Source organism: Heterocephalus glaber, unplaced genomic scaffold (assembly GCF_053883595.1).
Source record: "Heterocephalus glaber isolate CG9 unplaced genomic scaffold, H.glaber_assembly_v1.0 deba00001497, whole genome shotgun sequence".
Lineage (NCBI taxonomy): Eukaryota > Metazoa > Chordata > Mammalia > Rodentia > Bathyergidae > Heterocephalus > Heterocephalus glaber.
The window spans coordinates 69,423,197-69,433,767 of record NW_028258320.1 but is presented as its reverse complement, the minus strand read 5'-3'; the positions used below and the strand labels follow the sequence as shown (position 1 = coordinate 69,433,767).

Here is a 10,571-nt window from a genome sequence, read left to right as displayed (position 1 = left end):
AATATGTGTGTGGTAGTATAGCTGGAAGGGGCTCTGTTTGGCTGCTTGATGAACTTTGGACTCAGTATTATCATGAAGTGATGAGATGGAACATCCTTGGCATGAGGAATACACCACAGGTCCAAAAGGAACAGAAGGTGAAGCTCAGTTGTCACCTGGCCATGCCTCCCCACCCCCGACTTCAGAGCCACTTCAAGAAAGCTGAAAGGACATGTGTGCACCAGGCCATGAGAAATGTCCTAGTGAAGCCCAGTGCCGGCATCTTTCAAAAGCTCCAGAGCGATGGGCAAACTGGATTCGGTGCCAGTGAAGTGACTTTTAGTGGAAGTGAAAGTCACAGAGCCAAGGGGCAGCACCTAACCACCAGGAACAAGGTAGGAGAAATTAATGTAACGACAGCACAAATTTACTCCAATGTAACCAGAAGCTCTTGAGCTGGCAAACCATAGATTGTGATGCATTCAGTAATTAAATACATGGACAGACCCGGGATTTAGCTCAGTGGTTTCACCGCCTGCTGAGCAAGCGCAAGGACCCAAGTTCAATCTCCGGTACCAAAAAAAAAAAAAAATACATGGACAGCCTACCAAAGTGACACTTGATCGGTACAGCTGTAAAAATTCTGGTGAGTGGAAACCTAAATCAAGTCACAAATTAGTCTTGGCCCTTTAACGGGTGTTTAGACGTTGGTTGGCTCATGGACCTCTTGGATGATGGAAAGACTAAGTGCCCTTGGAAAAAGACACTATGATAAAGCCACAAGAATATACTGTAAATCTTCCTCCATGTGTGCTCCTTAGGAGCTTGTGGACAGTTACTAAGTTTACTGGACATATTTGTTACACTTCCATTAACATTTCATCAAAAAAAGGAAGATCTTTGGGTTTGACAGGGTTCAGAAGTATTGCTCTATGTGATCTGACTCTTGGATAAATATTCAACTCTTTTTTCCTCCTAATCAAGTCTCTACTGCAGCTACACTGGCTTTCCTCAGTTATGCCAACTCTTTCCTACCATAAGACATTTGTACTTGCTCTTCTCCCTGCCAAAAATGCTCTTCTCTTTCCTATTCACACAGCTATTTTCCTCATTTATTCATATGACACCTCCTTCTGGCCATCTAATTGTCTGTCTGTCTGTCTGTCTGTTTATCTATCTATCTTAATGGTGGGGATTTAACTGAGGACTTCTCACAAGCTAGGCAAGCATTCTACCACTGAGCTATATCTCCAACCCTGACCACCTAATTTAATACCTCCTGCTCTATTTCTCCTCCTCTACCTTCTTACTAAAATGCATTCTCTTCCCAGTATGTACTGCTACATGAAATGTTTTTATGTATTTGTGATTGGTCTTTCTCACTAGGATATAACCTCTATGTGTTTGTGTATGAGTGTGTGTTGCTCAATTAAGAAATGAATATTCTATATATGCTTGATAACGTTACTCTGATGAGTAAAAATTCCTCCACATTTATTTTGCACTTATTACTCATGTTATTCAAATATCCTATATCTTTGCTTATTTTTTGAGCTTGATTAAATGAGGAATGAATTAAAATCTTCAAGTACAATAGTTGATTTATTTCTCCCTGTAGCTCCGCTTTACATATTTTATGTCTACCAATAAGTATATTTATGAGCCTAAACACTATGGCTTTTGGGGAGTTTTTCTTTTCTTTTTTCTTTGAGACCTCTGTGAACTCACTATGTAGTTCAGGGTGGCCTGAAACTCACTATGTAGCCCAGGCTGGCCTCAAACTTGAAGCAGTCCTCCTGCCTCAGCCTCCCGAGTGCTGGGATTACAGGCATGTGCCACTATATTTGGCTAACACTATGGCTTTTTTTCTTTTTGGCACCAAAACTTGGGACCTTGTGCTTCTAGGGTTTTTGATATATTTTACCAGTATTTGATTATTTTATCAGTATTTTATATCTTTTATTATCTTTTATTATCTTATATCAGTATTTTATATCTTTTATTATCTTGCGATGTTTTACATTTTTAATTCTATTTTGTCTAAAACGATTGTTATCCTGGTATTTCTTTGATTTATATTTTTCTGGTAATCTTTTTCTAGTCTTTATTTTTGCCTGTTTACATTTAAAAGTACCTCTTTTAGAAAATAGTATTATTCTTGTTGGGGTTTTTTTGGTACCAGGGATCGAACTCAGGTCCTTGCGCTTGCGAGGCAGGCAGCAGAACCACTGAGTTAAACCCCCAGCCCTTAGAGTATTATTGTTAAAATCCAAACCATGCATCTCTGCCTTTTAATTGGAAAGTTAAATCAATTTACATTTATTATAATAGAAAGATCTATTCATTTTTTATTTTCATGCTTTTTGTAGAATTTTTTTTTCTTTCCTACATTCCATTGGATTGAGAAAATTTTTTTGTATTGAATTTGAAAGTTGTACTTTATATTTTTATTTTTCTGGTGGTTACCCAGAATGAAACATTTCATTTCCCAACTTTCCTAAACAGTAGGTGTGGTTATGCAAGTAAGCTCTGCTCCGTGAAATGTAAGCAGAAGTACTTGTTAAAGGAGAGAAAATAATCTGTTTCCCTTGCTTTTTTCCTGCTACTCTGCTAAAATTGGTACACAGAACTCAGGCACAATATGGGACTGACGTACCTCTTGAGTATGGCAGACTGGATAGGGGTGTAGAAAGTTAAGAATGTGTTTTCATGAAGTCCTCCCTGCCTACCAGGCAAACTCCTTTTACTCTACTTGAAAAAGAAAAAAATAAGGTTAAGGCACTTATTAGGGATTTTTCTGATATCCGCAGCTAGACCTAACAGGGGACTGGTCACTTCCTGGAGTTGCTTCCTTTACTGTAAATTCCAAGACTATCGGGAGGGGAGGTGTTTCTTAAAGAGTGAGTCTACACCAACGTTGTGGCACTTGGCCTCCTCTCTAGGCTTCTTCCACCCCGACCCATCCTCCCGGACTTTCTCAAAAACAGAGCCCGAGACAAAAATCTGCCTGCAAGCAGTTTATTTCAGATCACAGGAAGTGAGGATGTGAGGCGAAGAAGAGGGAAAGAGGGCTGAGGATATAGCTCAGAAGTAAAGCATTTGCTAGCATGCATGACGTCCTGGGTTCGCGGTACTGCAAAAATGGGGTGGGGAGGGGGAAGAGAAGAGAGGAGGAGGCAGAGGAGCCTAAGAGGGCAGAGCTAACACTCCGAGCACTTCTCAGAATCGCTTCTCAGAATCATCCACCAGGGCAGGATCCTGCAATAGTCGTGCACCAGGCTTCTACTCCCACTGGCTAAAGTTGCCCCAGGGGGTGCACAAGCCGCTGGGCTTTCGGAGGGGGGCAGGCCCTCCCAGACAGCAGGGTCTGGAGGCGAGCCCCCATACAGTCTGAGCTCGCAGGGACCCGGCCACTGCCACTGCAGCTGCCTCCGGAAGTGGGCAGAGGGAATGTGGCATGGGGCACCAGTTTTCACAAGTTTTACGTGAGCTTCCGGGATCCATCGGCTTCCCGCTTGTTTCGGTGTCAACTTTAGAACTGCGTTCAGGATGGACATGAAGCTTGTAATTTTCTAATTCACCATCATACCTTGAAGTAGCCTTTCAACTTTGGAGGCTTTCTTCTCTCTGAACTCTTTACCATATGCTTTCCTATCTCTGGCTGCTGTCTCTGAGTTCCTTTTCCATTTCCCAGTCCTTCAGTGCAGCCAGTCTTCAAGTTTGTGCTAATTGTCTTTTTTCTTCGACTATACCATTTATGGCATTTATTGATTTCAATTACTATCTTTAAGAAATGATTTTGATTTTTGTTATCAGCTCAGATCTCTCTTCTAACTTCCCTATCCAAACATATCTCCCAAACCAGTCATCTCTACAAAGATGTATACAGATAATCAGGTCTAAGATACCAAAAAATTCCTATTACTATTCTACATCTCCATACCCCCTATCTCCAGTAAGGGCATTTTCATCTAACCTCTTCAAAGCCAACAACAGCTCTGACTTCTTCTCACTCATTCCTTAAATGACCTGCAAAATTTGGTAGATCTTATCTCATTTTTCAAGTCTATCATCTCCTTCCTAACATTACAGGTTAATAACTCCTGCAGGTTATAATCTTTCGTCTGAACTTTCACAAAAGAAAAAAAAAACAAAAACAATACCTTTCCTGTCTTTACTTTTTCCTCTTGCCAAATAAACTTTGGGGTTGTGAAGACATTCATCTTAGTCAAGAGCTTTTACAAAGTTTGTTATGAAAGCTTTTGTCCTTCCTCCCAAACTCTCAATTTCCTGCTCCATAAAGGGGCCGTCTTTCAACACTTTGAGGGGACTCATTATTTACTTCCTATCTCTAAGTAACATGCGTATGTTACTTTGTGATATTTCTCTTTTAAGCAGTATCTACTGTTTCCCCACCACAGATGAGGATGTAGCTTTTTGCACACAAAAACATCCACTCCCATCACTTATACACCCTTTCATCCTCCCATTATAGCAATACCATAGCTTTAATTAGATCAGTATTCCCTGTTTACACCATTATAGTTATGTAAATGATACATACAGTTAAGCCATGAATGCTACTATCACTTGTTGCTGCAGAGCTGGGGATTTAGCTCAGTGTTTTCGCTGCCTGCTGCATAAGCACAAGGACCAGAGTTCTATCCCTGGTACCAAAAAACCAAAACGAAACACTTGTTGCTGCAGTGTAACATTTTATAATTCTTGGTGTCAATGATCTAGCTTTTTTTTTTTTTTTTAACTTAGTTTTCTTTGTATTCTTCACTAATGCAACATCAAACTTGTCCCTTGTCTGAAAAATCTGCTCACACATGTTAGATACACCATTTCTCAGCTTCATTATCAGGAATTCTCTCCTGGAACCTCTAATTTCATCTAGACTGGTTCGCGGTTCTCCAAGCTGTGTTGTTGCTGAATGCTTAATGCCACTGTAATTCTTTATTCTTTGTATGAATATTTTGGTTTTTTCTCATTAAAAGTATGGTAGGGCCTTTCTTTGAGCCCAGAGTTCTGAATCGCTTCCCTTTTGGCTAAGATCAAGTGAACCCAGAGTTCTGAAATTTAACAACAATGTCCACTAGAGTGAGTTTATTTTCATTCATTGTTCTTATATTTAACTGACCCTTTCAATCTGGAGATTCCTATCTTTCAAATCTATACAATTATAAAGAATTATCAGTTAAATATCTTCCTCCCTCTCACTGCCAATTATTCACTGGACAGGCTCTCTAACTTTTTCTCATTTTTTATTAGTATGTACATATTTGTAGTTCACGTTTACTTTCCTGGGAATTGGAACACATCCATAATACATCTTATTTCCTTTTCTTCATCCTGTTTCACCCCCCCATCCATTTTCTTGAGCCCCTTCTTTTATTAATGTTTGAAATACATAATATTTACATCCCTTGATACATGCACATTAACACGTCTCATTTTTAAATCTTTTTTCCTCAAACTTTCTTCCCTACCTCATTTTTTTGCATTATCCTATGGGAAACACTCTTAAATTTATTTTCCATCCTTTTGTATTACTTTTTAATTTCTGTTACTATATTCTTGATTTTTACAAGTTCCTTTTTAATTCTCTAAGTGCAGCTTTTTAGAAGTAAATACCGTTCTTGTTCTATGGATGCAGGATCTTCCTTTATCACTTTGAGAATACTGATAGCTTTTCCTTGTTTGATTCTTCATCTCTCCATGTTAGTTCAATTCAAGCAACCATATGTCTTTCAAGTCTCCCTTCCTCCCCTCCCTTCCCCTCCCCTCCCTCCCTCCTTCTCATCCTGTTCATTTGTTTTGGTCTCTGTCAATAATGTTACAAGCTTTCTTCTCACTTTAGACCTGTTTTATTTATTTATTTAGGTGCTGGGGATCGAACTCGGGACCTTGCGCTTGCCAGGCAGGGGGCAGAACCACTGAGCTAAATCCCTGGCCCTTCATCTCACTTTATATGATCCCAGGGCGCCTGATCCTACTGAGGAAAGTTGCATGATAAAATCGACTGGAAGCTGTGTGCATGTCCATGGACCTGTCACTGGGGGTTCTCCTTGTCAGTATCTTTAGGTCCCATCTCTTGAACTACTCAGACTCTTCAGAGGAGAACATTCCTCTCTTCCACCTGAGGGATCAAACTGACAAGCTATTCTGAAGGATAAGAGGACAATGAGGTGGGGCTGTTTTTCTCCACTTTCATAATGCTTACTTTCCCTTCATCCCCTCCCGCCCTCTACCCCCAGTATGGAACTTCTTTCTTCCCTGGGAGTAAGACAAGCGTGACAAACAACCTTACAGACTAAACAACTGTCAGTCCATCCTGCTGTTTTGGGTCCCACTTTGACCACTACTCCCAGAAGTACCTAATGCTAACAATTCCGGAGCCATGACAGGTTCTGTGACACGGTCCTACATTGCTTTGGTTCCTGGATTTCTTCACTGTTGCCTTAAGATTCAGCCTTCTTGGGGGACGGGGATTTAGCTCAGTGGTTTCACCGCCTGCTGCGCAAGCACAAGGACCCAAGTTTGATCCCTGGTACCAAAAAAAAAAAAAAAAAAAAAGATTCAGCCTTCTTAGTTCAGCCACATCAGCTCACATCTTTACAGATAGTTTCAATTCCTGAAATTCTGTTGCCTTTTAACTTCTCCCCCAACTTATTTGTCCTTTTGTGTTTTATCTTGAAAAATCCTGTTATTTTTCGTCACTGTGACAAATACCCAAAACCTACCAATTAAAGGAGGAAATTTGGATCGCAGTCTGTAGAGCTTTTAGTCCATACTTGGTTGGCTCCAAGGCAGGGCAGCATGGCAGAAGGAAGACAAAGAGCTCCCGGGATGGCAGTGGGGAGGGAGGGTGGGAGGGACAGAGGGAAAGAAAGAGAGAACCAAGTTACCCCCTCTTCTGACTAGAATCCCACCTCCTAACAGCAATTCAGCTATAAGCCCCCACAATCCAATCACCTTCCAAAAGCCCCACCTATGAACCCATGAGGCTTTGGGGGAACATTTTAGATATAAACCATAACAAATCCTTTTCCTTCATTTCAGTGGGGTTTGGGAAGCGAATGCCGCTAAACTCACCCACATACTTAAAGTCTAGCAAAGTTGGGAAGCAGGCATCATCTAATTCTTGTTTTATCTCCTTTTTCAACTCCATTTTAACTGGGCTTCAGTTTTCTAGGGTTTTCTGTGTCTTCATTGATTAAACTTACTTAATTTTGGAAAAGAATTTAACAAATTCATTCCTTCTGTGGTATTTTTATTTTAACAGGTACTAAATTTCTGAATTGACTTATGTTGAAGGAATAAAGAAATGAAGTTCTAATCGAGAAGTTTCAGAGAAACAAACCCACTGGTATGTGCTTTGGAGGCGTACAGAAGCCCTTTCTTGTGTTGCCTCAAATCACAATTTGCTGAGGTAGGCTGGACTGTTCCCATGCATTAGGCTGGCAGGGATGTGTCGGGCCAGCATTCTAGGATGAGAATAAGAAACAGGAATATCTGCTCAGTTACAATTCTAATCCAACCTGTATATCCTGGAAATTAGGTACTAGGTAGATGAATCCTTACCCTAGTATTGATATCAACCTAGAGCAAAATATAGACTTTATGTCTAAAATAAGTGTACAATGATAGGCATCAAATGCAAACAACTCAAGCCTATTTTAAATAGAACTCCTTATAGAATTAGTGGTTACAAGGCATTAGGAGAAAACAAAATACCATATGAATGCATGACAATTAGGCCGAGAAAATAATTATGGTAAATAATATGACTCTCCTAAACAGTGTGAATAGTAATTATAAACATTATGTATTCTTGGTAGAAGCAGGAAGAAGGTGCCAGAATTTGGTAAGGAGCACATTTCAATGTTTAGCAAATGATACCTAGAAGCTGGACTACAAAAAATTTAGGTCAATTTTACCTGCCACTGAGTACAGCAGGGATATGAACAACAAAAACAGGGGGAAAAGACTAGTTAGTCTCCTTAAATCTTCATTCCTGGCCCTATTATTTTATACTAACAAGGGTAAAAACAAATGCTTATGCATCTCCACTATGGACTAGGCACTGTTAAAATGATTTACATTTATAATTAATTCTCACAACCACTTCAGGAAGTGCTATTCTCCACTTTGTACAGATGAGGAAACTAAAGCACAAAGAGGCTCAGTGATTTGTGGTGAACAGCAGAACTAGAATTTGAACTGGCTACCAGCTTCTGAGCCTGCTCTCTTAACCTGCTCCATAGGGTTATGACTTTTTCTATCTTTTCTCTGTTAAACTAATGCAATTACGAATACGTATTTTCATTGCTGGTTATGCCAAATCAGCTTATCAAGAACTTGGGGGTCCTTTTGGCAAAGCAGTACTAGCATAAAACAACACAAAGGACTCCAAGACAGGCACATTGTCAGGTCTATCAACCTCACCTAAAATTGCCCAGCTGAACTGTTTCTTTGAGGCTTGACTAATTTATAGTTGTATGGTATTTTTAAAAGCTTCAGTGTAAGCCTCACCTTGTACTTCATGATGATAAGTCTTAGGCATTTTGTAGAATCCTTTCTGACTCTTCTCCTCACAGAAAATGTTATACTGAATTGCTGCACCTATCAAACATGTAACAAATTATTATACTGAATTATTTAACTGAACCATCATATTACTTGTCTATTTGGGACTTCCTGTTTCAATGCTGAATACCAATAATAACCTATTCGACAGTTAGCAAAGCCATCTCATCTGCATTATTTGATTTGTTCAAATCAACATTTAAACCCACTGTTCATGTTTGCTTTAGGAATACGGTTTTTTCTTACTGGCCTCCCAAGTTCTTAGAAGGACTACTGTATGCGTTTCCTTACGAATTCATCATATTACTTCTAGCGGAGAAAAACCGTGACAGCGGCTGAATAGTACAGGAACCCAAACACCCGGGTCCTGGAAGCCTGGAAGCCCAGTAGCGACGACTCCGCCCCGCAGCCCGAGGCGAGGGCCGGCCCGGCGCCCCCTGCAGGCCGCGGTGCGCAGCGCGGGCGGAAGGAACCCGAGCCTCCGGCTGCCACGGTGTCCGAGCCGCCGCCGCCGCCGCCGCGGAAGCCTCCGGGGCCGAGTCCGCGCTGCCACCTCCCGCACCCCCGCCGTCCCCGGCCCCGCGTCCGCCGCCGCCCGCTGCCGGCGGGCCGACACTGCAGCGGCCAGCCGGCCCCGCGTCGGCGCCCCGCTCGTGCTGCTCGCTCGCTCGCGCCGGCCTTCACTCTGGAGCGGCCCCGGCAGCCGCAGCAGGGGCGGCGGCGGCTGATCGAGGAGCTCTCCAGGTCGTCCCGGGAGCGGCTGCTGCAGTCCCGGGATAGGATGTTCTCCAAGTTCACCTCCATCCTGCAGCACGCCGTGGAGGCGGTAAGGCCGTGCGGGCCGCGGCGCTCGGCGGGCTGGGAAGGCAGCGGCCTAGCTCGGCGGGCCGGGAGCGGGGAGCGGGGAGCCGGGCGCGGGAGCGGGAGGCGAGGCCCGGGGCGGCGGGGCGCGGAGAGGCGAGGCCCGGCCCAGAGCCCGCCCTCCCGTCGCGGCGCCGGGGGACGCCGCCCCGCCGCCTGGGTCTGGAGCCCCCGGCTCGCTGACCCTTAGCCCCCGGGAAGAAGGGCCGGGGTCGAGCGAGACAAAAGAACCGCGGGGTTGGGGTTTGTTTGGCTCCTGGGCCGGGGTGGAGGGGCGAGGTTGGCCCGGGGAGCTCGGGGAGGATGCGGCGGGCCGGCTCGTTTCGTAACCGTGCCGGCCCCTGTCCCCCGGGCCTGGCGGCCCAGCTCTGCCGGACCTGATCGATGGGCCTGCGCTGGGAGTTCGCGGGTCCGATCCAGTTTGCTTTCGACAGCTTCCACGTAGAGACCATCTGCTGCTTTTTTGTCTTAATTCTCTTCCAGGACGCTCTAGGTTTCTCCTACAATTGTAGGCTCCTTGGAGGGTTAGACGCCAGCAGAGAGGCACAGTATTCAAATGTCTTAATAAAGGAGAAGAAACTGAAGAGAATGCTTTGCTGCTGTTTTAGTAATAAGAGGGATAGTCGCCTGACTTCAGTTGTTTGCTGTGTTCAGGGAGAAATGCCCGAATTGAAAAATGCATTCTGCAAAGAAACATTACTTTGCTTATTTTAAAAATAGTATTCTCTTTCAGTGTTCAGGTTATGGGATATAGCACTTTAAAATCCACAACAAAATGAGTTTCTCATGTTCAGGTAACAAAAACAGTTTTATTTCGGCTGTGAAAACAAAGCTTTAGTGTACTTGTTATTTAAGTGACACTTGGGAAATGTTTTTAAAAAGTTTAGCTCAAGGACAGCCCTTTCAAGAAAGAGTGTCAGGAATGAAGAAGAGTTGTTACCCATGAGATGACAGTTGTAGACAAACTTTTAGTGTTACTTTCTTATTCACAGTCTGCAGCATCATTATATAAAAGAATTTAATCAAAATGTATAAGAGCAGTAATATTTAGATTTTTATATTCTTTAAAATGTGAATCATTTAACCTCTAACATTGAATATAGCTTAATATGAGATAATTGGGAATAAAATTCTATTAA

General features: G+C 42.8%; 1 protein-coding gene and 1 pseudogene across 3 annotated transcripts in view; one reads left to right on the top strand and one right to left on the bottom strand.

The window, feature by feature from the left end:
* Positions 1-5,847: 5,847 nt before the first annotated feature.
* LOC147825743 (uncharacterized) lies at positions 5,848-10,570 on the bottom strand (annotated as a pseudogene). The gene is made up of 3 exons (XR_015440463.1): positions 8,879-10,570; positions 8,518-8,607; positions 5,848-7,469 (listed from the first exon to the last, which is right to left on the bottom strand). The product of XR_015440463.1 is annotated as an uncharacterized LOC147825743 (transcript).
* The window catches only part of Fhip2a (FHF complex subunit HOOK interacting protein 2A), a 39,492-nt gene continuing 38,171 nt past the window's right edge, over positions 9,251-10,571 (top strand). For both annotated transcript variants that reach the window (XM_021253373.2, XM_004838869.4), the window contains exon 1: positions 9,251-9,397. In XM_021253373.2, coding sequence (XP_021109032.1) covers positions 9,353-9,397 — 45 coding nt within the window. In that variant the 5' untranslated portion in view covers positions 9,251-9,352. The remainder of the gene's footprint in view (positions 9,398-10,571) is intronic.